General features: G+C 43.9%; 1 protein-coding gene across 2 annotated transcripts in view; it reads right to left on the reverse strand.

Moving 5' to 3' along the window:
* Positions 1–27,565, reverse strand: part of AHCTF1 (AT-hook containing transcription factor 1) — a 368,321-nt gene that overhangs the window by 124,566 nt on the left and 216,190 nt on the right. For both annotated transcript variants that reach the window (XM_033936331.1, XM_033936330.1), the window contains exons 21-23: positions 16,483–16,673; positions 6,003–6,147; positions 5,781–5,912 (exon numbers count right to left, since the gene is read on the reverse strand). In XM_033936331.1, the coding sequence (XP_033792222.1) occupies positions 5,781–5,912; positions 6,003–6,147; positions 16,483–16,673 (468 nt within the window). The remainder of the gene's footprint in view (positions 1–5,780; positions 5,913–6,002; positions 6,148–16,482; positions 16,674–27,565) is intronic.

Raw genomic sequence — 27,565 nt, forward strand, 5'->3', positions numbered from 1 at the left:
AAGCAGGCATGATATTCTCACATGTGGGTGACCTCCAAGCCAACCAAAAAAGGGCAGGTGGGAGGATGGCAATTTAGGAAAACAGATTACGTAACACCGACTGGCCAAACCGGCCGTTGCTTCTGGACAAAGTATCTAGACAGTAGTGGGAGGTGAACGTATGAACCGAAGACCAAGTGGCAGCTTTACATATGTCCTCCACAGGAGTAGACCGGAGGAAAGCAACAGAAGCTGCCATCGCTCGGACCTTATGCCCCATGACTCGACCATGGAGCGTGAGACCAGCCTGAGCGTAGCAAAAAGAAATACAAGCAGCTAGCCAGTTGGACAAGGTGCGCTTGGAAATAGGATGTCCCAGCCGATTCGGATCAAAGGACAAAAATAATTGAGGAACCTTCCGATGAGACTTGGTACGTTGGAGATAAAAAGCCAACGCCCTCTTACAGTCCAGCGTGTGAAGCGCTGCCTCACCAGGATGAGAGTGGGGCTTCGGGAAGAACACCGGAAGAACAATAGACTGATTGAGGTGGAAATCAGACACAACCTTAGGTAGAAATTTAGGATGGGTGCGAAGAACCACCTTGTCATGATGGAATACAGTAAAGGGCGGGTCCGCAACCAAAGCCTGTAGCTCACTAATCCGACGAGCAGACGTGAGCGCAAGTAAAAAGACCACCTTCCAAGTGAGAAACTTAAGAAGAGACTTATCAATAGGCTCAAAAGGAGGTTTCATCAGTTGAGCCAAGACCACATTAAGATCCCAAACTACAGGAGGAGGTTTAAGAGGAGGATTAATATTAACTAAACCCCTCATGAAACGAACCACCAGAGGATGAAGAGAGAGAGAACGTCCCTCTAGATGCCGATGGAAAGCAGCAATAGCACTAAGATGTACCCGGATGGAAGTTGTCTTCAGCCCAGACTCGGACAAATGCAACAAATATTCCAGAACCGAGGACACCGGAACCAAACTTGGATCCAGATGGTGCGAGGTACACCAGGATGAAAATCTGGTCCACTTCTGAGAATAACAAAGCCGAGTCGAGGCCTTGCGCGAGGCTTCCAACACCTCCCTGACCGCCGAAGTCAGGGGGAAAGGAACCAAGCCGTCAGATGTAATGACTGAAGATTGGGATGCAACACCGAACCCCGACTCTGAGACAGCAGAGAGGGAAACACCGGCAGAAGTAGAGGCTCCCCGGTACTGAGTTGAAGAAGCAGGGAGAACCAGTGCTGACGAGGCCAATGAGGCGCAACGAGAATCATAGTGGCGCTGGATGACTTGAGGTGAACCAACGTCCTCAAGATCAGAGGAAAAGGAGGAAACGCATAAAGGAATCTCCCTTCCCAGTCGAGAAGGAAGGCATCTGCCTCGAGACGGTCCTGGGAGTAAATCCGTGAACAGTAGAGGGGCAGTTTGTGAGTCTCCGGGGAGGCAAACAGATCCACCTGAGGCATTCCCCAGCGGTCGAAGACCTTGCGCAGAACTCGGGAGTTTAGCGACCACTCGTGCGGCTGGAGAAGACGACTGAGTTTGTCGGCCAGACAATTCTTCTCCCCCTGAATGTAAACCGCCCGCAGGAAGATGTTCTGGGAAGTCGCCCATTCCCAAAGGCGCAAGGCCTCCTGGCACAGGGACCAGGAGCCCGTTCCCCCTTGCTTGTTTACATAATACATTGCCACTTGGTTGTCCGTCCGTACCAGGACCACCTGATTGCGCAGCAGATGACCGAACGCCCGAGCTGCCAGAAAGATGGCACGAAGCTCCAACACTTTGATGTGACACTGACGGTCCTCCGCCGACCCTGGCGCTTGAGTCTGCAGACCGTTGAGGTGAGCCCCCCATGCATACTCCGAAGAGTCCGTGGTCAGGACCTTGTGATGTGGAGGGACGAGAAAGAGCAAACCCCCGGAAAGATTGGAAGAGTTGGTCCACCAACAGAGCGATCGACTCAAGGAAGGAGTGACCGCTACAGGGAGGGAGAGCGGGTCTCGATCCCGACGCCACTGGGAGGCCAAGGTCCACTGAGGAATTCTCAGATGCAATCTGGCAAACGGCGTGACATGAACTGTCGAAGCCATGTGGCCGAGTAGAATCATCAGCCTGTGCGCAGAGACGGAGCACTGCCGCAGAATCTGGCGGGCCAGGCGAAGCAGAGCCTCCAGTCTCGACGAGGGAAGGAACGCACGAAGGCGAACCGTGTCCAGCACGGCCCCGATAAACTGAAGGGATTGAGCTGGGCACAACTGCGACTTGGGAAAATTTACCTCGAACCCCAGACGTTGGAGAAAACTGATAGTCTGTCGGGTCGCTGAGATAACCCCCTCCCGGGACGAAGCCTTGATCAGCCAATCGTCCAGGTAGGGGAAGACCTGCAGTATATTTAAAGATTTTGCTAGATGATTCAGTCTCTGAGGCACGGCCAAGTTTTCTAAGAAATCACTCAGGAAGTAATTGTGTACCATAGAAGACCTGCAGTCCCTGAGATCTTAGGGCAGCCGCGACCACCGCCATACACTTCGTAAAGACCCGAGGAGACGAGGCCAGCCCGAAGGGAAGGACGTGATATTGGAGGTGCAACTCCCCCACCTGGAACCGTAAGTACTGGCGGAAGGCGGGATGCACCGGAACATGAGTATATGCTTCCTTCAGGTCCAGGGAGCACATCCAGTCCCCTGATTCTAACAGAGGGTACAGGACTGGAAGGGACAACATACGGAACTTCTCCCGGACCAGGAACTTGTTGAGCCTCCTGAGGTCCAGAATGGGGCGTAAGTCCCCTGTCTTCTTCGGGACCAAAAAGTATGGGAGTAAAACCCCCGTCCCCTTTGGTTCGGGGGCACGGGCTCCACCGCCCGAAGGCTCAACAAGGACCTGGCTTCCGCCAGGAGAATAGGAAGCAGGTGTCGACAGCCGGGAGAAGCCCCCGGCGGATGTTCTGGCGGCATGGCTAAGAAGTTTAGCGAGTAACCCTCGGAGATGATCCGAGCACCCAAGCGTCCGACGTGATCTCGGCCCAGGCTGGAAGAAAGGCCTGCAATCGGCCCCCGATCAGAAGGGGGTCTTTTGACAGTGCGGAGGGGGCCCGCCCCCAACCGCGCATCACGTCAAAAAGACGGAGCGGGTTTAGACGCTCCTTGCGCTAGAGGCTTTGGTTGGGACGCCCTGCCCTGCTGCTGGGGACGTCGGGGCGGTGGCCTGGAGAAGGCCGGCGTCGACTTCTGCGGGTACCGCCGCGGAGGGGGTCTAAACGGCTTCTGCGGCGGAGCCCGGGGCTTGGGACGGACCAACGAGGCAATAGAGCGCTCGTGTTCAGACAAACGCTTGGTCGCCGCCTCCAAGGATTCGTCAAACAACTCTGAGCCAACACATGGAAGATTGGCCAGACGTTCTTGCAAATTCGGGTCCATATCCAGGGTACGGAGCCATGCCAGGCGGCGCATGGCCACCGAGAAGGCGGACACGCGAGAGGCGAGCTCAAATGCGTCATACACAGCATGGAAGGGGTAGAGACGCAGTTGGGACAAATTGGACATAAAAGCCCCAAAATCCTCTTTATGGGAATCCGGCATGACTCCATAATACCTCGGCAACGACTTCACCATCTGTCTCAAATAAGACGAGAAGGTGAATGCGTAATTTAGGACCCTGGTCGCCATCAAAGAGTTGGAATAGAGGCGATGGCCAAACTTGTCCAAGGTCCGTCCCTCCCGTCCGGAGGGAACCGCCGCAGAGACCCTGGAAGGCTGCGACTTCTTCAAAGCCGACTCCACCAGTAGGGACTGGTGGGACAGCTGCGCCTTATCAAAGCCCTTGCACGGAACAGTGCGATACTTGGACTCCATCTTAGAAGGCACCGCTGTGACTGTAAGAGGGGAGTCAAGGTTCCTCAAAAAGGTCTGGCTAAGAACCTTATTAAGAGGGAGCCGAGGCGTCTCTCTGGGGAGAGAGGGTAAATCCTGCTCCTCCAAAAACTCCTTGGTGTACTGTGATCCTGCTCCCAGATCAAGGTCCAAAGCCCTTCCCATATCTAGAACGAATCTAGAGAAAGAGGAGGGCTTTGAAGGTGGAGATGGAGATCGAGACGAGCGCCTCGCCAAGAAGGAAGGAGAAGCCTCGCGTGAGTAATGAGGTTCCCTTCCCGTGCCAGACCCCGAACCCCAAGAAGCCGCCTCGAGCGATCGAGGCAGGGTCGGGGACCGCCCATGCCCCGAGGAACCCCTTCGGGAAGTCCCCGGGGTATGGGGCACCGAGGCACGCCCCTTTCGTCTTGGCGAAGAGTCCCTCGAGCACTCAACCTCAGACGAACGGAACAGCCTCGGATTATCGAGGCGTAGTTCGGAGACCCGCAGGGTCTCGGCCACGGTCGGCGAGGAGCAACCGCGGCGTTGAGGAGAAGCCCGTTGGCGTTTGGGCTTCCTCGATCGACACTTCGCCCGAGGCCGACCCAAGGGCGAGGAACCCCGGGAGGACCTCGACGAGGACGAAGAGGAAGAGATCCTCCGAACTCGCCGCACCTTGTCCCGAGGCCGCACACTCCGCTCAGGCTGGTCCGCCGAGGGCAAGGTCGGGGCCGAGGCCGAAAACCCCCCCCGGGCTCGAAGTCGAGGGCACCGAGACCGAGGTCACCAACGCCGGGGCAGCCGAGGCCGAAGCCTGCTGAAGGTGCGTGAGGGCCCCGGACAGCTCCGAGGTAATGAAAGCCCGGAGCAAGTCCTGGAAGACGGGTACCCCCATCATAGCCGGCAGATCCGGGGCCGTCGGGTGCTCACTCGAGGGCGACCTCGGTACCGAGTATTCCCGCGGGGCACCCGACTTCGGCTCTCGGGGCGGGGCCGAGGACAACCCACCCGCCCCCGCCGAGGAACTCGAGGATGGCTTCTTCGAGGCTGAAAGTGAAGAAGGAAGTGAGGACTTACCCTTCGCCGACTTCGGTGTCGAAGACACCGTCTTCGACGTCGAGGGCTCCCGGGGCGAGGACGAAGGAGTCGAGGCCAAGGTCAAGGCCGGGGCCGAAGCCGAGGCCGACGTCGAAGCCTTCCCCGCCATGGGGTCCACTGCAAAGAGCTCCGCCATACGAGCCTGACGGCGGCGGAGAGCTCTCCTTTGAAAAGTGGAGCACCGGGAACAAGTGTCGGTGGGGTGCTCAGGGCCCAGACAACGCAAGCACCACCGGTGCGGATCGGTAATAAAAAGAAGCCGATCGCACCGGGTGCACTTTTTGAAGCCCGTCACAGGACGGGACATGGGCCCAAAAACCGGCCGGGAACAAGCGAGGTCCCGTGGCCGTGGCTACCAGGAGCCCCCGGAGCCAAACGAAAAAGTTTTTTTTGTGTGTTTTTTTTTTCGACGAAAACTGAAAGAAATAAAAGGAACAAAAAAGAGAAACACAGCGACCGAGTCAAAAAAGAGACACAGCCGCGGTGACAGAAGGCAAAACTAAGAGCACAATTTCCACAGGGCTTCTGGCTCCGTGGAAGAGAATGAACTGAGGACCACGAGGTGGGGATGCGCCCTCTAGTGGGCAAGAAGGCATGCACATGCGTGGTGCAGTGTAGCAAACTTGAAACTTCAATCAAGTTTGCTTGAAAAGCTGTCCGCGCTGGGGCTCCATAGATGACGTCACCCACATGTGAGAATATCATGCCTGCTTGTCCTGGGATAATGAACATTTCAAGTGCTTATCAAATAGCTTCCTGGTCCAATCTGTTAACATACTCAACTACAAAAGAACTTCTATTATCCTCCTCCATGACACAATAAGAAACTTTTTACTTACCATCACATTGGTCTTTAGTGACTGATTTAGCTGCAATGCTGGAATATAATTAGCACGCTGTAAATGGTGAATTAATAGAAACTCCTGATTCTGTACATCAGTACTGTTCTTTAAGAATTTCTCCAAGCACTCCTGCAAAGATGAAAGGAAATAAAAGCCTTGAAAACTGTTCATATCTTGTACAAAGTCAATTATATAAGTTTCCTTCTTTTAACTGCTTACTTGCTCAACACTGGTGAATGGCAGCCTCAGCAAATCTTCCATTAGTCCAATTTCTTGACAAACTTCATACATATGCTTGAGCAAATCTTCAACATTTAGCCTGTTTGACTGAAGTCTTAGTAGACTCCAAGCCTCCACCATACGCCTGCATAAGAGTAACATTCTGTGAATTACAAACTTAATTTTCTCAAGTTAAATATTTTCTTCCATATTAATTACCGTATTTTCACATAGATAACGCGCACCCGTGTAAAACGCGCACACGGGTATAGCACGCGAAAAACACAAATTTATGTACAGAAATTTTTATATACCGCGCACACCCATATACCGCGCATGCTGCCCGACTCTCCTTTCGCCCGCCCCGACTCTCCTCTGGCCACCCCGACTCTCCTCTCCCCCTTGAAGTCCTGTCCCCACCCTGAAAGCCTGATGCCCCCCCCCCCCCCCGCAGGACCGCTCGCACCCCCACCCCGAAGGACCGCTCGCACGCACTCCCACCCGCACCCGCACCCCCACCCTGAAGGACCGCTCGCACCCCCACAGCCTCCCGACCCCCCATCATGTAGAAGCTCCTACCAGTGTCCTGCTGCTTCCTCTTGGCGGTCTCGACTCCCCGACACGATTGGGGCAAGAGGGAGCTCAAGCCCTCTTGCTCCCCCGACTCCCCGACACGATCGGGGCAAAAGGGAGCCCAAGCCCTCTTGCCCCGCCGACTCCCCAACTCCCCGACAATATCGGACCATGAGGGAGCCCAAGTCCTCCTGGCCCTGGCGACTCCCCCCCCCCGCTAATTGTTCGGGCCAGGTGGGAGCCCAAACCCTCCTGGCCAAGGCGACCCCCTACCCCCACCCCGCACTACATTACGGGCAGGAGGGATCCCAGGCCCTCCTGCCCTCGACGCAAACCCCCTCCCCCCAACGACCGCCCCCCCCCCCAAGAACCTCCGACCGCCCCCCCAGCCGACCCGCGACCCCCCTGGCCGACCCCCACGACACCCCCACCCCCTTCCCCGTACCTTTGTGTAGTTGGCCGGACAGACAGGAGCCAAACCCGCCTGTCCGGCAGGCAGCCAACGACGGAATGAGGCCAGATTAGCCCATCCGTCCCAAAGCTCCGCCTACTGGTGGGGCCTAAGGCGCCTGGGCCAATCAGAATAGGCCCGGGAGCCTTAGGTCCCTCCTGGGGGCGGGGCCTTGGGCACATGGTCGAGTTGGGCCCATGTGCCTCAGGCCCCGCCCCCAGGTGGGACCTAAGGCTCCTGAGCCTATTCTGATTGGCCCAGGCGCCTTAGGCCCCACCAGTAGGCGGAGCTTTGGGACGGATGGGCCAATCTGGCCTCATTCCGTCGTTGGCTGCCTGCCGGACAGGCGAGTTTGACTCCCGTCTGTCCGGCCAACTACACAAAGGTACGGGGAAGGGGGGTGGGGGTGTCGTGGGGGTCGGCCAGGGGGGCCGCGGGTCGGCTGGGGGGGCGGTCGGAGGCTCTTGGGGGGGGGGCGGTCATTGGGGGATGGGGGGTTTGCGTCAAGGGCAGGAGGGCCTGGGATCCCTCCTGCCCGTAATGTAGTGCGGGGTGGGGGTAGGGGGTCACCGTGGCCAGGAGGGTTTGGGCTCCCTCCTGGCCCGAACAACTAACGGGGGGGGGGGGGGGGGGTCGCCAGGTCCAGGAGGACTTGGGCTCCTTCCTGGCCCGATATTGTCGTGGAGTCGGCGGGGCAAGAGGGCTTGGGCTCCCTTTTGCCCCGATCGTGTCGGGGAGTCGGGGGGGGGGGGGGAAGGGAGCTTGCCCCGATCGTATCGGGGGTGCCGCGGTTGGCTGGGGCAAGAGGGCTTGAGCTCCCTCTTACCCCGATCGTGTCGGGGGTGCCGCGGTTGGCTGGGGCAAGAGGTCTTGCGCTCCTTCTTGCCCCGATCGTGTCGGGTGTCGGGACCGCCAAGAAGAAGCAGCAGGACACCGGTAGGAGCTTCTACATGATGGGGGGGGGGGTCGGGAGACTGTGGGGGTGCGAGCGGTCCTTCAGGGTGGGGGTGCGGGTGGGAGTGCGTGCGAGCGGTCCTTCGGGGTGGTGGTGCGAGCGATCCTGCGGGGGGAAGGGGGGGTGAATCTGACGTCGGGGGGGGGGAACTATGTAAAAAAAAATTTGTACAACGCGCTCACGCGTATAATGTGCAAGGGTATGCGCGGTACGTAAAAACCACCTATAACGCGCACGTTATATGTGAGAAAATACGGTATATAATATAGCAAACTTATCCTAGATGTATCTGATACAGAAATAGAAAATTTTGGATGTATAAAACATTTTATGGAACACAATTACAATTAATCTTATCTAAAAATGATGACAAATGTGGTTCAGAGCACTTCTTGAAAAGAATATAATAAGTATTTAGCAGATGAAAAACAGTATAGAATGTTATTGACTCTGTTCAAAAAATTCCTTCAACGATCTTTTTACTAGAAATATGGATAGATTATACATTCTAGAATGGAATGATTCTTCAAATGATAAATTAACATGTAAGTATACAAGATCTTAGATAAAAGTAATATAGTTTTTAAACAAGGAAGAATATAATATTTATTAGATAATAAATAAGAACTTAAATATAAAAACGAGATATAAGCCCTTAATTGGTTTTAGAAAGTTAATAAATAAACTAACTATTGATATTAATACTAACAAATGATGTTATGAGCAGATCCTAAATACTATTATGTGATTGAATCATGGTCCAGAGATTTCTTCCTATGGAATGTATGTAAGAATGAATGAAGATGTATGTATATATAACCCACTTCTCAGAAGACAATACAGGAAGAATAAACCTATTAAAAATCCTTTCTCTGGTTCAATGGAACTACAAATCCCAGAAGTCCTTGCAAAAGGAAATACATGTAAAGAATAACTCTTAAAACCGGATGAACTATGAATAAATATGAATAAATAAACTACTAGACTTGATGATAAAGGATTACATCGGATGAAAGATCACAAAATAAACTAAAATTAGATCGTCGCTGGAACCGGAACTTATTCGGAACTAACAAACTATTGAAAAGAAATGAATAATACTCTGGATATAAAAAATACGAAGAAGAAGAAAGGAATAAAAAATAATATTTACTTGGATGAATAAAGATAATGGAATGACACATCTTTAACTTTGATATATCTTAAAAATGAAACTAGGAAATATGTTATATGAATGAGGTATGACTCTGTATAATGAAGGAAGGAAGCTCTGGAACGGGAAAAAAAAAATCACATAGTACAAGTAGCACACATATGTGAAACATTGTTTATTTTCCAAAGAAATGAAACATCTCATTATATAATATATAAGTTTAAAAGAAATATAAGGATCTAGAATATATTCATAAACTTATATATTACTTAAAAATATTATAAAGAAATAGAATTAGAAAATATAAAGGTGATATATATGAATTTAAAAAAAAAAAAAAGAAATTTACAATATTTTTCATATTATTTGAATTAATAAGATATACTAATAGTTATAAAATATGAAAATGATACAGAAAATAATATTTGAAAAGATTAAATTTAACATTGGAAAAAAAAAAAGCAAAATGTTTAAATATTATATGGATTGTTAATGTTATTTAGTAATATTTGATATATTTGTGACTTATATCTGAATCGTAACAGGAAATGGACTTTTGTGGAGTGTTTTGATACCTGACCTAAGATGATTGTTGCCAAGCATACACAGTTAATATTGGGGGGGAAGGGAGGGGAGGGAGGGAAGAGGGAAAGAAAGAGAATGGGGAAAATATATTATTACAATGTGTGGATATCTGAAAATAATAATCATATGATTTCATGTCAAATTTTAATTACAAAAGTAAATGGATATTAAAATTTTTTCAATTAATGTCAATGGCTTAAATCATCCTATAAAAAGAAAAAAATTATTAGGTTTTCTCCATAAGCAAAACGCAGATATTTATTTCCTACAAGAGACACACCTTTCGGACACTGAATCTAGGAAGCTAACAGAAGGATGGATATCAAAATGTTTTTATTCACCGGCAATAGGGAAGAAAGCAGGGGTAGCGATAATAATAAATAAGAAATGCAAAGCTGATTTTAAATTAATAAATTCTGACTCTTCAGGAAGATGGATACATATTAAAATGGATCTGGGAAATACAACCCTGGATTTATTTAATCTTTATGCTCCTAATTCGAACCAAATGGAGTTTTTTAATCAAATTCAACAGATATTACTACCACTGGCTACTTCTAACTTAGTAGTAGCTGGAGATTTCAATGCTGTAATGGATCCAATTGTGGACAAGAAACCAAGTAAAATCATAAAATCTTTAGGACTAGATAATTTAATACAATCTTGTAATTTAATAGATATATGGCGTATCCTTCATTTTAATGATCGAGAATATTCTTTTTGTTCTCAGGTTCATAAATCTTTTTCAAGAATTGATTATATATTTGTAACTAATAACATAGCGCAGCGTGTATCAAAAGCAGTTATAGATCCAATTATAATTTCAGATCATGCTGGTGTGTGGATTAACCTTAAGAATTATAATATTGATCAATTTAATTCAATATGGAGATTTAATAATGATTTATTAGCAGATTCAAAATTCTTAGAAGATCTTAAAGTAAAAATGCAAGAATTCTTTCAACTTAATTCTTCAGATGACATTAATATAGAAATTTTATGGGATGCTTTTAAAGCAACAATGAGAGGAAATATTATTTCTTATTCAGCTTTTATTAAAAAACAACTTAAAAAACAATATGAAGATATGGAAAAACAAATTAAATTATTAGAAAATAAATTAATTAAAAAATGGGAAAACAATACATTACAAGAGTTGTTAAAAGTAAAAGTTAAATATAATGAGATTTCTTCTCAATATGTGAGAAAAGACATTTTCAATAAACAAGTACAATATTATGGCAATTCAAATAAAGCAGGAAAATTATTAGCAAATTTTCTTAAAGCAAAGAAAAGAAAATCCAAGATTATTGCAATAAAAGATATACAAGGTAACACACATACCAGCACAAAAGATATTATAACACAATTTCTTGATTTTTATAAAGAATTATATACTTCTAATTCTTATAAAAATAAAGAACAAGAAGGATTAACATTCTTAAATTCCTTTCTTGGACCTAATATTCCAGATCATATAAAAGGAAGTTTAGAAGATCCTATATCTTTAAAAGAAATAGAAACAGCATTGAAGTTTCTTAGAGTTGGATCCGCTCCAGGTGGAGATGGGTATACTGTTGAATTTTATAAATCATTTCAAAATATCATTTTACCACATCTGTTAAATTTATATCAATATCAAATAAAGAATGAAAATATTTCAGGTACTATGGCAGAATCGATAATTATAGTCTTACCAAAACCAAACAAAGATCCTACTCTGGTTTCAAATTACAGGCCTATTTCGTTATTAAATGTGGATAATAAGTTAATGGCTAAAGTATTAGCACTTAGATTGGCAAAAGCTCTTCCTTTCATTATAGATGTACATCAAACAGGATTTATTGCTAAAAGACATTCATCAAATAATACTAGACTAGCATTCCACTCATTAAATTTAGCAAAAAATATAAATGATCCAGCTTTTCTAGTATCTTTAGATGCAGAAAAAGCTTTTGATAGAGTGGAATGGAATTTTATGTATCAAGCTTTACAATGGTTTGGTATAGGCTCCGGTTTTATTAAAATGATCCAGACATTGTATAGCTCTCCTGGTGCAAGATTATATATTAATAATAATTTATCAACTAGATTTAATTTGCATAGGGGAGTTAGACAAGGATGCCCTTTGTCTCCATTACTTTTTGATATTGTCCTAGAACCTTTATTAATCGCAATAAATAAGACTAAGGAGATAAAGGGAATCACGTTTTCCAACTGGGAATTTAAACTTTCTGCATATGCAGATGATATTTTATTATATTTAAGAGAACCGGATACTACTATTCCATGTATACTTAATTTATTAGAGAAATTCGGTACTTTTTCTGGATATAAAATTAATTGGAGCAAATCTGAAGTCCTCCCAATTAATGTTCATTGTACGAAAGGACTATTTGACCCATATTCATTTATTTGGAAAGAAGATGGAATAAAATACTTAGGAATTATGATCAAAAATACAATTGAAGACACAGTCAAAGAGAATGAAAAACTTTTATTGAAAAAAATAACAGAAATGTGTGAGCAATGGAATCCATTACATCTTTCTTGGTGGGGAAGAATTCAAACAATTAAAATGATGGTATTGCCTGTAGTTTGTTATCAAATGAATATGATACCAATATTTTTTCAGGGGTCATTTTATAAAAAACTTAACAATATTCTTACAAAATTTGTTTGGTTTGGGAAAAGACCAAGAATCGCTTTAGTATCATTACAAAGACCAATTGTGGAAGGGGGGGTAAATTTTCCAAATTTTTATAGGTATCATCAAGCCTATATTTTAAGACAGGGTATGTATTGGATCCTCCCAGATCTCATGGAAAATGTACCAGATTGGCTGTATTTAGAATGGCAACTCCTGTTCCCTTTATATCCAGAACATCTAATTACCATAACAATGCCTAGGAGATATAAAGATAACAGAATCTTTTTAGATACTTGGAAAACATTGAGATACATAAGTAACCTATCACCAGAACCAATAGCTAAATCTCTAAATCAATCAATATGGGTAAACTCCAGGATCAGAATTGGCGGATTTAAAATCGTCTGGAAACAATGGATAAATGCAGGAATAAGAACATTGAATGATGTCATATCAGAAGGTTCCTTGCTTAGTTTTTCACAATTGCAAAATAAATTTGGACTAAATAAAACACAATATTTTAAATGGATGCAATTGAAGCAAGCCATTCAGGTAGGGTTCCCTGAATGGAAAGATCTTAATACCCAATATAGTTTGCAAGTTTTATGTTTCCAGGCGGATTTCTTGGGACACCAAGCCGCAAAATGGTATAAATTAATATATGGATTTCTAAATAAAAAAAAGAAAACTGGACTTAGGGATATTTGGAGCATTGAGATTGGACAGACAATTTCTGCATCTCAATGGCCAAAATTCTGGTCCTGGAGATTAAGATTAACAAAGTCAGCATCTATGAGTCAAACATGGATATTTTTATTACATAGAATGTTATGGACCCCGACGCGCTTGCAAAAAATAGATAATACTAGATCTAATAGATGCTGGCATTGTAAAATAGAAGTAGGGACATTAGATCATTTAATTTTTTTTTGTCCTTGCATAAAAGCCTTTTGGAATTTAATTTGGCCCCAAATTAACATATTACTAGAAAATCATATTGGTCTCTCATATGATACCATATTATTTGGTACTGCAATGAGAACACAAAGTCCAATATCAGCAAACAATAACAAATTGCTTTTAATATTGACAGGAGTTGCCATGCAGCAAATCACACAAAATTGGAAGGATTATACCAAGCTAAATTATACATTCTGGTGGAACTCGGTGTGTCACATTTACAAAATGGAGAAAATATTGGCATTACAACAAGGAAATATAAAAAATTTTAAGAAAATATGGGATCCATTGACAAAATATTCTAAAGATCAGATATCTTAACACATTGATAATAATAATATAGGGTTAGGGAGGGAAATATAGAAATTAATATGAGAAAAAATGAAAAAACAAATAACAGGGGAAAGGGATTCAATATATATGATATGATATTATACATACAACAATAATTATTATAAATTAAATATTATGCTATTCATTTATTGTAAGAATGAAAATTTTATAAATAAAAATTAAAAAAAAAAAAAAAAGAAAAGGATAAACATGTATCCTAAATTTCTCATTCTAGAGTTGTTCCTCTTTACAATGATCTCCTCATAATATCATATGCACCAACACCTGTATCTCAACTAACCAGAATGTGTGTTAATGCTTTTTAAAGATAAAATATTGTTTGTTTTAATATTTATAGTCTAATAGACTTCATCTTGGTTATTGTTAAGAACACTGTTTGCCCTCTACACATCACGATTTGCCTTTTAAAAAAATAAAATAAAAGAATAACCAAGCATTAAAAATTATTAACACAGCATTACTAAACATATTAACCTGTTTATTTTCTGGTTCATTTACCTACTTTTATCATCTAGGTCAGTGCTTCTCAACATGTGGTACACGTACCCCTAGGGGTACACGAGCCGCTTGTGGGGGGAGGGGGTACACGGCACGGGTCTCCCACACCTCCTTCCTCCAGCAGCTGTCCATACACCGGGGAAGATCCTGTCAGCTCCATCCACTTTCACTCATTTGCATCAGCGGGGCAACAACAACAGGGCCTCACGAGCAATAGACTTGAAGGCTCTGCGTCAGTTAAGCAAGTGCCGGGCCTTGCATAGACTCCAAACTCTCTGACAAGTAGCAGGAGGGTGGCAGCGAGGGCTCTTCCCTTCACCTTCTGGGTCAGCCAGGGTGGCCCCACAGTCCGGGCAACACCAAGCCAACTCCAGTGATGACAAGCCCTACTTCTTCTGCCACCTTCCCGCTGCCTGTTAGGGAGTCCGGAGTCTACACAACCATGGGCACTGGTGCTAGCTTAACCAACAAAGAGCCTTCGAGTCTATCCGCTCGTGAGGCCCTGTTGGTACCACCCCATCTGATGCAAACATGTCAAAGTGGGTGGAGCCAACAGGGCCTTACCAAGCGTGTAGACGTGAAAGTTCTTTGTTGAAGCTAGCACCGTTGCCGGGCCCTGTGTGGAATTCAGATTACACGTCAGGCAGTGGTAGGGCAGCAAAAGGCTAGAGGAGAAGAAATGCTTGATTTGCTGGGGGGGAAGAGAGGGAGCAATGTTGGATTGAGGGATATGGGGAAATGGAGAGAATTGGTAAGGCTGGTTAGATGTGTGGGTGTGGAGAAATGCTGGACATGGATGGAGAAGGGATATGCTTCTTATGGGATGGAGAAGAAGGAAAGAAAAAGGAGGAAATGTGCATGGATGGAGGAAAGGGAAGGGGAACTGAAGAGAAATGGAAGATATGCACATAGATGAAGAGGAAAAGAGAGGAAGAAGGTGCAAATTGAATGGAAAGAAATAGAAAGAGGAGATGCACATGGCTGAAAGGGAAAAGGAAGAGGGGAAAGATACATGTGGATGGAGGAAGGGATGGGCATGAACTTGAGACACAGAAGGGAGGGAGGGAATAGAAAGGGAGAATTGTTGGGCATGAGTGTGTGAATGAGAGAGATGGTGCACATGGGGAAAGGAAGAAAGAGGAAAACTGTTGGGCATAGAGAGAGAAGAGTGAGGTAGAGATGCATGGGGAAGAGAAGGATGAGAGGGAGAAATGTTGGATATGGTCATGGAGAGGACCGTGGAACAGATTGAAAAGGATGCAAATAAGAAATATAAAATCTGTTTTAAGAAAAGTAGTTATATTGAATGCTTTCTTTACAAAAAGGCATCACTCAAGCTCCTCATTCCCTCCAACTATTAACCTATTTCAAATCTATGTTTTATTTGGGTTTTAACCTAAGTTAATGGAGAAAGCTGTATTTTCTCAACTCTTATCAAATGTAGAATACAAATTGAGTCTCCATCCTCAATAGGCAGATTTTAGAACCATAGTATAGAAGCCATAACTACTCTTGGTGGCATATACAGTACTTCTCTAGATGATGGCCAGATTGTTCTTATTTATTTGGATCTGTCTTCAGCTTTTCATCTGATTGATTATTCCCTTCTTTTACCCTGATTAAATGATATCAGTTTGGGAGGTCAGAGTACTTTCTTAAAAGCAAGTCATCCTCTGTTCTGTCACCTTCTATTTTCACTCCCTGGATTACAAGATTTAATTATGTCCCCACTATTATTTAACATCTTTGTTAGCCCCCTGGCCACTTATACAGGATTTAGGTATTAAGCCTTTTCTACAGACTAATGGCATCCATTTATTCTATTTCACCTGTCCACTATACCCTGAACTTGAGGTCTCTTCAAAAGTGCTCATTGCTTGTGGAAAGTTGGCATTTTGATCACAAGATTACTCCCAGGGGAATGGACCCCAAGCATTGAGGTAAGAAAAAGTGGTAATGGGAAAGTCACACCAAGTACATATCTGATGGTTTTTCATCAGATTAAAAAAAGATTGACATTTAGCTTTCAATCCTTAACCCTACTCCTCTGCCCTCCAACCCAGCCAGCTGATTAAACCATTTCCCTTAACTGTATCCATTGACATCCTGCTTGTCTGTCTTGCCTTTTTAGATTGTAAGCTCTTTCGAGCAGGGACTGTTTTCTTACTCTTCATGACTCTGTACAGCACTGCGTGCGTCTGGTAGTGCTATAGAAATAATAGTAGTAGTAGTAGTAAATAAAACTTGATCCACCAATACAGTTTCACAACAATAAATTTTCTAATTATTTGTTTAAAATACCTATTAAAGAGAAACACAGTGAGGTGAAGTGTAACTTCACTGCTACTATTCATGGGTGGCGTCATCATCTGGATATATCGTAGGGCTTGCCTGTGCTCTCCTTGGCACATCAAGGCTTGGATAATTCGAGTATGCTGCCAGGATAACATAGACTTGCTTGTTGATGGATGAAACAACCTATCCAATGAATTCTGGGAAAGAAACAAAATACAGGATGACTTATTGCAAAGCATCTAGAAACTAGAAGAAAACATAAATACATAAATATTAATTATAACATTTACAATGCAAAATAAAACAATTATGGTGCACCCTTAACCAGTAACCCTCCCCAGAAAATCTTTTAAAAAGTTTCTATAACTCACAATACCCCCAAATAATCTCCTTCCTACTGTGCCATAAATTACTTCACTAAGTAGAGAATTTTCCCAGAACTTACACCTGCCATATTTCATTTTGTTTTTCCATTTAGATAAACCCAATGCAATGCATAACAATCCAAAATAAAACACAATAAAAACATAAGACTAAAATAAAACTACCGTATTTTTCAGCTCCATAAGATGCACCCTAGATTTGGAGGAGGAAAACAAGAGAAAAAACAAAGCAAAACTTTCTAAACAATTTCTCCCTGTCAGGCTCTGCACCCTGTTCCCCCTCTGGTGATCTACTGGTAGGCCGGGACAGGACACAGGACAGTCAGGGACAGGGCTAAATCCATCTGTCTGCACAGTTCCCTAGCTAGTGCAGGACCTGTTTTTACTATTTTTACTCTGCTGTTATCCATTTTGGATATTTTACAGAAAAGTGGCCTATACTAAATCATCATACACTATTTTTTATGACCAAGGATCCTCTGTGCCTAGTTCATCCATGATTAAATTTAATTTTTTGCCGAAGAAGAGATTAGGGCCTGTGATCACCATTTCTGGCCAAAAGCACACACTCTACCTCTTTTGTATATTTGCCAGTGTACTTTTAGATCACCCCCCCCCCCCCCGCAAGTTCTTTTAGATCACCCCCCACCCCCACCCCAGTACTGTTAAATGACACCTGAGAGCTGGTGACCAAAATGACGTCTTTGGATTCCAACGCCAATACAGGTGGAATGTTCACTTAAATCAGCTCTACAGGTTCTTCTCCCAGCAGAATCAGTCCTGTTTCCATGTACAGTGACAATTCCATTGGCAGTTTTCAGTCCACATGACAGTCTTTCCCCTCTTACTTTCCCTCTTCCCCCACAGGCTCTGTGGCTCAGGATTCCTGTTCCTCGGGCTATGGGGAGGATGTCTCCCCCCTCATCTTCCTACATCTTTGGAGGGTCTCCCAGCAGCCTACAGGTAGCACTGGACAGTGGGAGCAGGATATCTCCCAGCAAAACCTCCAGCAATATCAGCAAGCTGAATGGGATGGTGCTGTTGTGCAAAGTGTGCGGTGATGTGGTATCAGGATTCCACTACGGGGTTCATGCATGTGAGGGGTGCAAGGGTTTTTTCCGGCAAAGCATTCAGCAGAACATCCAGTACTTTTAAGTCATCCCCCACCCCCTCCAGTACTTTTAGGTCATCCCCCCCATACCTGGTGGTCCAATGTGTATCCCTCCCTTCCTAGTGGCACACAGTTCAGGAGTGCGGATGTCAGGAGCAAGCTTCCGCGCTCCTGCCTGGCCCCATTCTGATTTTCTAAATGGCTGCCGTCAGTTCTCGCGAGTCCCATGAGAACTGATGCCAGTCATTCATAAAGCGGCGCAGGCCTATGTGGGAACGCGAAAGCTTCCTCCTGACTTCCGCACTCCTGAACTATGTGCTGCTAGCGAGGGAGGAATACACACTGGACCACCAGGTACGACGGCGGGTGGGTGTTTTTAAAGGAATGGCAAAGGTGGGTATTTTTAAAGATGCTGTGGCGGTAAGTTTTAAAACGCTCCATAAGATGCACCGTTGGGTGGGAAAAAATGCGTCTTATGGAACAAAAATTACGATATTATATAAGTTTAAACATGATTAAATATAAATACTTAACGTAATAACATTAACCAGCCACTGTCATCTTCTCCCTCAATTTTGTGTTCAGTTCTAGATATACTTTCATAAAGCTAAGTTGCTTATCTAAAACAGCAGTTCACCAATCGTTCAAGTGGGTCAAATAACTGCACATAGCACAGAATTAGAGGGTTTTTAAAAAAAGAAAAAAACTGACACCTTTTGTGCTCATTTTGTGGCAGCTCTATTACCGTATTTTCGCGGATATAACGCGCACCCGTGTAAAACGCGCACACGGGTATAGCGCGCAGAAACCACACTTGTATGTACGGAAACTTTTGTATACAGCGCTCATGGGTATACCGCGCATGCTGCCCGACTCTCCTCTGGCCACCCCGACTCTCCTTTCGCCCTCCCCGACTCTCCTCTGGTTGCCCCGACTCACCGTTCACCCGCCCTTTCGGTGCACTGCCCCGCCTCTCCGTGCGCTGTCCCGACTCTCCGTTCACCTGCCCTGACTTTCCGTGCACTGCCCCGCCTCTCCGTGCGCTGTCCCGACACTACATTACGGGCAGGAGGGATCCCAGGCCCTCCTGCCCTCGACGCAAACCCCCCTCCCCCCCCAACGATCGCCCCCCCCAAGAACCTCCGACCGCCCCCCCAGCCGACCCGCGATCCCCCTGGCGACCCCCAAGACCCCCCCACCCCCCTTCCCCGTACCTTTGGTAGTTGGCCGGACAGACGGGAGCCAAACCCACCTGTCCGGCAGGCAGCCAACGAAGGAATGAGGCCGGATTGGCCCATCCATCCTAAAGCTCCGCCTACTGGTGGGGCCTAAGGCGCGTGGGCCAATCAGAATAGGCCCTGGAGCCTTAGGTCCCACCTGGGGGCATGGCCTGAGGCACATGGTCGGGTTGGGCCCATGTGCCTCAGGCCGCGCCCCCAGGTGGGACCTAAGGCTCCAGGGCCTATTCTGATTGGCCCACGCGCCTTAGGCCCCACCAGTAGGCGGAGCTTTAGGATGGATGGGCCAATCCGGCCTCATTCCTTCGTTGGCTGCCTGCCGGACAGGCGGGTTTGGCTCCCGTCTGTCCGGCCAACTACCAAAGGTACGGGGAAGGGGGGTGGGGGGGTCGTGGGGGTCGCCAGGGGGATCGCGGGTCGGCTGGGGGGGGCGGTCGGAGGTTCTTGGGGGGGGCGGTCGTTGGGGGGAGGGGGGTTTGCGTCGAGGGCAGGAGGGCCTAGGATCCCTCCTGCCCGTAATGTAGTGCGAGGTGGGGGTAGGGGGTCGCCGTGGCCAGGAGGGTTTGGGCTCCCTCCTGGCCCGATATTGTCGGGGAGTCGGCGGTCCTTCGGGGTGGGGGTGCGAGCGGTGGGGGTGCGAGCGTCCTTCCGGATGATGAATCGGGCGTCGGGCGGGGTGTGAAATATGTAAAAAAAATTTTGTATACCGCGCTCAGGCATATAACGCGCAAAGGGTATGCACGGTACGTAAAAACGCGTATAACGCGCGCGTTATATCCGCGAAAATACGGTACTAGATATATATATATTTAACATATAAGAGGGATAAAATCTCTCAAGAGTGAATGTGTGATTGGTGACTACGTTTGTTTTTTCTGAAGACAGATTCATTATGTCACATAAGTGGAATTCCTCAGCTAAGGTTTATCTTCAGTATAAGACGAGGTGAGAGATACAAGATCTGCTACTGGGAAATGAACAGAGTTATTTCCTAACTATGCTCTTAGAAACATAGAAACATAGAAACATAGAAAAAGCGGCAGAAAAGGGCTATTGCCCACCAAGTCTGCCCATTCCAAGTATCCCCCCCCTGAGTTTACTCCCTTAAAGATCCCACGTGAGTATCCCATTTTTTCTTAAAATCTGTTACGCTACTGGCCTTTATCACCTGGGGTGGGAGTCTGTTCCAATGGTCCACCACTCTCTCGGTGAAGAAGTACTTCCTGGGATCGCCATGAAACTTCCCTCCCCTGATTTTCAGCGGATGCCCTCTGGTGGTTGAGGGTCCCATGAGCCAGAAGATATCATCTTCTGACTCGATGCGTCCCGTGATGTACTTATACGTTTCAATCATATCTCCCCGTTCTCTTCTTTCCTCAAGTGAGTACAGCCGCAACTTCTTTAGTCTTTCTTCATACGTGAGATCCTTGAGCCCCATGACCATCCTGGTGGCCGTTCGCTGAACCGACTCGATCCTCAGCACGTCCTTTCGGTAGTGTGGGCTCCAAAACTGCACACAGTACTCTAAATGAGGCCTTACCATGGCTCTGTACAACGGCATCATAACCTCAGGTCTCCTGCTGACGAAACCTCTACGGATACACCCCATCATTTGTCTTGCCCTGGAGGAAGCCTTCTCCACTTGATTGGCAACCTTCATATCCTCGCTAATGATCACTCCTAGATCGCGTTCCGCCGTAGTTCTAACCAAGGTCTCACCATTTAGTACATAAGTTCTACAGGGGTTTCTCCTGCCCAAGTGCATTATCTTGCATTTTTTAGCATTGAAGCTTAGCTGCCAAGTTTTTGACCATTTTTCCAGCAGTAGTAGGTCGTGTGTCATATTATCAGGTAATAAGCATCTGCCTACTATGTTACAAAGATGCTCTGGAATAATGATAATTGTACAAATATTTCCAATCAAATATTATTTATTAAAAGTAACAGAATAATATTATTTCAAAAGGCATTTGTACAATGGAGACACATTACAGTCAGAAGTCTCATACGTCGTCCTGCCGCTCATACTTATATATCTAAAATGATGACATTCTTCTACCTGAATGTCCTGCCGCTCTTACTTATACATCTAAAATGACGACATTCTTCTACCTGCATACAATTGGCCAAACATATCCGATACCAATAAGGCTCACTTCTGTACATTCATATGGGGGCATGACTTGTTCCCCCTCATAAAAGAACTTCTAAAAGTTACATTATAATACTAACTTAAATCCACCATTACAATATACTTAAAGAAAAATATTCATGCACAGAGTCTTAAATCATTTTTCTCTTCTGTGTTCCTTAAAAGTCAAATTGCTCCTCTTCCATGCTACTGATTGATCTGACAGCGTGCACTGAAAAATCCTTTGTTTCAAAGTGAAAAGGGGAGTGGCTAACCATCTTTAAAGAAATCTAATTTTTCCTATATGTCATCTAATACATTTTGAGGTAGCTATATTCTAATCTAAGGCATTTAAATGAAAGTTCCTACATATCTAAGTACTAACTTGTATTTTAATAGCTTACTAAAATTTGGTACATATAATCATATATGCATTTACACATATATGCCAATACGTATTCAATTAGTGTGTCTAACTTTACAGGGCCCCTTGAAATGTGGATCTCTATAGCAACGAGGTCAGAGGCCAATTTATGGTTGCCAGCAGGTCTCTTGGGTATACCCCCTAGACCAGACTGGACACAAATTGGACAATAGGCCTATATGAAACTAGGCTGTGGACAGCTGGTTTGGATTTTACCTCCACTACAAATCAACAGAGCTTGTCAATTCTAATGCCCCAAGATAAATCCCTGTTCTTTTCCTGTTTCTCTTCAGTGACCACAGCACAAAGCACATGTGTTCTCAATCAATATTTTATCCCCATATTTGTCTATCTGGTTCTGTATTCTTGTTATCCAATTTTAGTTTATATAGCCACTCATAAAATTTTCTCACCTGCTCTTGGATTAAATCCTTATCTTATATTATATTCTTCCTGACTAGTAAAATCCTTTGAACAATGGTAAGAAAGTTTAGTGGCTTTTTTTTTTTTTTTAATTTCATGTTCGCCCATACCACCAAATACCTGTCCATTTTTAATAGGCTGCCACACCCCAAGCTCACTTGAGCCAAGGAGCCAGATCAGAAGGTATAATTCTGTTTGAAGGGCATACAAAGAAAAATCCACAAAAAGCCATAGGAAGGAGAAGTTGGGCTCTTGTGACAGTCTGCTTTTCAGTTGGGTCTACCACTCTACCTTAAGGACACTGTCCTGAGTTCCACCGGTCATTGTAGCAATATCTCGAGATTTAAAATCTCCAGAAAGTTAGGCTCAAGCTAAGCATTTCTCTCAGCAGGAACCCATCTTGTCTTTCTGGCAATAATCCCCTTTTCTTGTCACCCAGTTATAGTACAAGCTATAAAAGCCCCAGGTTCTTTTAGTCTTTTAAGCTGTAGGTCAGCAATTTCAGGATAAATGCAGAACACAATACCACACATATACCCTACATACAGGTACACACAATATACTACATGGTAGCCTCTAGTATGAAAAAAATACGTGTTTGTAAAATACAGTTATTAGCAGGGAAACATCCAGGCCATGTATACCAAAAACAAAGCTGACATCACATAAACCAAAAATTGAAACGGAGAAAAAATAAACCTCAATTGAGGGAGGTTGGGACTACACAAGTACCCAACCCTCCACACATCATCACGGGTTTATAAAAAATAGTAGTGCTTGTGTTTAGCTTATCACGCATCACGTAGTGGATGACGTCATGACGCCCGGTTCGCTTTTTGTTCGAGCCGGGCGCGTCTCACAGTCCTAGTACCTTCCTGAGAGGAGTCGGCTTCACTACCAACAAGTTGTAAGAAGCATGGAGACAGTAGAAGATGGCTTTTTCCCCTGAAGTAGCCCTTGCCGGGCGAAACAGAAAGTCTTTTCTGTCAGGGATTATGAGTTGGAAGCCTTTGGTGAAAATCTCCTTTTTTCAAATGAGTGTATTTTTTCCGTATTGTTTTTGACTGTGTGCTTCATATCTCCAAGAGCTCTTACACTAATTTGATTAAGCTGAAGCCCTTGCTAACTAATTGAGTTAAGTTTGGGATTCGGGCCTGTATTGCTATATACTGACGCTTATACATAAAAAAGACTTTGAAAAAAAGTGACCAAAATATGATTTTGTATGTATGAAAACGAGTGAAGCAGTGACTCATATATATGTTTGCGGAGTTTTTTTATAAACCCGTGGTGATGTGTGGAGGGTTGGGTACTTGTGTAGTCCCAACCTCCCTCAATTGAGGTTTATTTTTTCTCCGTTTCAATTTTTGGTTTATGTGATATCAGCTTTGTTTTTGGTATACATGGCCTGGATGTTTCCCTGCTAATAACTGTATTTTACAAACACGTATTTTTTTCATATATTTATTAATTATTTGGACGTTTTGACCTTAACAAATTGCTAGTTGTACAGCCTCTAGTATGAACCACCCATGAGGTGTCCCATTCAAAATACTAGAAGTTGGGGGCAGAGTCTGACAAGCAATCCAAGAGGATACATGAAGTGCTCTCTCCCTGCAGCTAAAACATTACCCGATATCTGTTACTTCATCTTTTCTGATCTGTTACAGTACGCTACTGTATTAGACCGAGACAATGCTAATAGTGTCTTCCAAAAATAGTAAATCAGATTCATCTTTTGAAATTTCTTTCAGTGTGAAAAGGCCTAAGCCTGAATTATTTGACAAAATGGCAGCAAAATCTGCTTAATCATTGCTTGAATTATTAGTGTGGGAAATGCACTCTTTAAAAGATATCATGATGGAACAAATAGATGCAACAAAACAGTTTGATCTGATCTTGAATCTCTTAATTCGCAATTTAACAATGCTCGGTACTGCACAATCTTGAACAAAAGACATGTGATATCTCCACTGAATTGCGAAGACTGAATAAACAGAAACAACTGAAAAGAGACTAAGGATCTTTCAAATAGAAACAGACATAACATAAGCATGCTAGGCTTGTTAGAAGGCTCCAAAAATATGGACCTTTCTTTTTTATATAGAAGAGCTACCAAAACTTTTACATCTTAAGATAGAGGCTTCTTTAAAATTTGAACAGGCCCATCCATTCCCTTAAAGGCATACCCGGGAAGCGAAACATCCAAGACTAACTATAGCACAATTGCTAAGATTACAACAAGCTTATCAGATTCTTAATATTGCAAAGGAGCAGCTTTTTTTCCTGCATCAAGATGCATGCATAATTCTCATTCAATAGATCTCACAAAAAGCACTGACTCACATAGACAGGAATTCTTACAGCTATGACAACCATTAAAAGGCACTGGAGCCAAGTTTGGCATCCTCTACCTTGCTTGGAGGCGTGTCACTTATAATAATCAAATGCACATTTATTTAGAGCTATTTGAATTAATCATTTTTTTGCAAAGGGTGAAACATGGCCTGTGTCAGGCATCTGGCTTTTACCTATTGTAATGAATACAATCCTTTTAAAATATAGGATTTTCTTCATATCTGTTTCTTTGTTTTTACCATACTGGATCTTGTAAATCTGCTCTATTTCTTCGGACCTGCATTGTTGGCCATTTTAGGACCATTACTTTCAGGGATCATGTAATTCTCACTATGAAAGGACATTTTAAACTTTAATGAGGCTGTGGGAGAGAAACACTTCATTATGGTTATCCAGTAAAACCTAAAGTTGGATAAAGTGTGCAAATTGAAGTTTCTCTCATGAATTTGATGGATTGATCAGAAAATAATTTAAAAAAAAAATTTTATACCCATTCTAGGGTTGCTCAGAGTCATTGATTATATAAAGCTCTGTTTTTTTTTTTCTTAAAATGTGCTATTATTTTTGCTTAATGGAACAAATTTCATGGCATTATAACATGCAGAGCAACAAGAAGAGGGAAGAGGGAAACAAAGTATTCCACCATCCCTATTTGCATTTGTCTTCTGCGGTCCCGCTCCTGATCATCTGTCTATGAAAAATCAGATAGATGATGCGGTTCAAAAGGGATATTGCACATTATGTTTTATTAACATTTGATATACTGCTTAAATATATTACAGATCTAAGCAGTTTACAATAAAATACAGGTGCTTAGAACTTCCCTCTCTGTCCCAAAGCCTCACAATCTAGCTAAAGTACCTGAGTAAACAATTATTATGGAAGTTTCGTACTATTCGATCGTATTTTGAATGCTCGGCATTTAAAGTCTTGGTCCAGTCACTACTACTGAGCCATTTAGATTATTGCAACATTGCTAGATTGAGACTTATTCAAAATACTGCAGTGAGACTTATTTATGGCCTGGAGAAGTTCAATAAGGTGTCCCCCTTTTATCATGAGCTACACTGGCTTCCAGTGGAAGCCTGCATAATTTTTAAATTAGGCTGTATTTGCTATAAGCCTTTGGTCACATTCCACTCTATCTGGCTGATAGATTCTCATTAGCTTTCCAAAGAAACAAAAGAAGATCTCGTGCTATTTTCGTATTTCCCTCTATCAAGAGTTGTAAAAGTAAGAAATATCATGACCATACTCTTTCTTTTCAGGCAGCTTTTTATAAGGATTTTCGACATCCAATATTTACATCCCATTCTCACACCCATTTCAGAAAACAATTGAAAACTTATCTTTTTATAAAATATTTGGCCGATTGATTCCTACGTTTTTCCTTTATCATCAATTAAGCTTTTGTAAACCGCACTGAACTTCGAAGGTTATGTGGTCTGGAAATCTGATTTTATGTTATGTAAGCTGACCTCTTATTCCTTACGTCTCAGCTACTACTGAACCAAAGTGGTCTTCTTTTCCTCTTATGTTTACTTACTTGCCTCACAAAAAAAGATGTCACCCTTACAGTAACTCCTTTCAGTTTTGTCTCCTGCATTTCTACTCCTTCCAGATGTTCCCATCCAGACAATTCCCTGACATAATCCCCCTCCGAACAAAGTTCATTTTTAATAAAAAGTCTAGAACTTTTACTTTTGAATGAGCCCTCTCTATACTCGTCTTAATATTAAACCATACCATGCAGTGATCAATGGATGCCAAAACATCACCCACTGTAAAATCAGAAATACTTTCTCCCTTTGTAAGTACTAAGTCCAGTATGACCCCATCCTGCATGGGTACCATTACTAACTGCTGGAACAGTTCTTGTAGCGAATCCAGAATCTCCCTACTTGTACAAGATCCTGCAATAGGGATATCCCAATCAACATCCGGCATGTTAAAATCACCTATTAGTAAAACTTTCCCTTTTTTAAGATATATTCTGAATGTCCACTATTAAATCTCTGTCCACTTCTTCTGTCTTTGAAGGAGGTCTGTATATCACACCAATGTAAATATATTTACCATTCCCTCTTTCCAAATTGATCCACAGTGCCTCTTCCTTGTCCTGCAGATCCTGCAATTGTGTGGTTTTAATATCTTTAACATATAATGCTACTCCCCCCTCCTTTTCTTCCTACCCTGTCTTTCCTGAACAGATTATAGCCTGGTATAACTACATACCAGTCATGGTTCTATGTGAACCATGTCTCTGGGATCACTACTATATTCAACTCATCTTCTTCCATCACAGCTTTTAGATCCAGAATCTTGTTTCCCATACTTCAAGCATTAATATATACTGCTTTCTGGACATTTACTCTTTTCCCATCCATGTAGAGGTATTCAGTGATTTACTTGAGGGTTTATACTCACTCGGGGACTTTGATCACCCTGTCCCATCACTTCCTGTTTAAAGCCCTCTTCATGGTCTTCACTGTAAATGCTGTAATCTAAACCCCTTTGTCTATACTGTAAATGCCGTAAAGTCTGCATTTCTCACTAAAGTTTGTCCTACCCATACTATGAATGTACTCTTGTAACTTGTTCTGGGCTCCTTTGGAAGGACTGGCTAAATAAATGACTAAATAAATAAATAAATAAATAAAAACTCCAGGATGTGTGCTTCTCTGACCTGGCCCTTATCCTTGACAGGGAGGATGGATGAGAATACCACCTGTGCATCTGACTGCTTCACCTTCTCTCCCAGAGCCACAAAGTCACTTTTGATATGTTCGCAGGAGTACCTGGAAGTATCATTAGTTGCCCTAATTGCACTCCTTGGCCTAATACCATTCCTGACATGTGTGATCTTTATATTTTGCATAGTACAGGAGGAAATGGATCTATTTCTCTGGTGTTGTGCTACATGGAACGTGTGGCTTCTTGGGATTTTGGTTTAATTTATGTTTATCATTTTTTGTCAGCTATTTGTTTGCCATTTGTGTTCTGTGTGTATGAACAAGGTAT

The sequence above is a fragment of the Geotrypetes seraphini genome, chromosome 3 (assembly GCF_902459505.1).
Source record: "Geotrypetes seraphini chromosome 3, aGeoSer1.1, whole genome shotgun sequence".
In the NCBI taxonomy this organism is placed as follows: domain Eukaryota; kingdom Metazoa; phylum Chordata; class Amphibia; order Gymnophiona; family Dermophiidae; genus Geotrypetes; species Geotrypetes seraphini.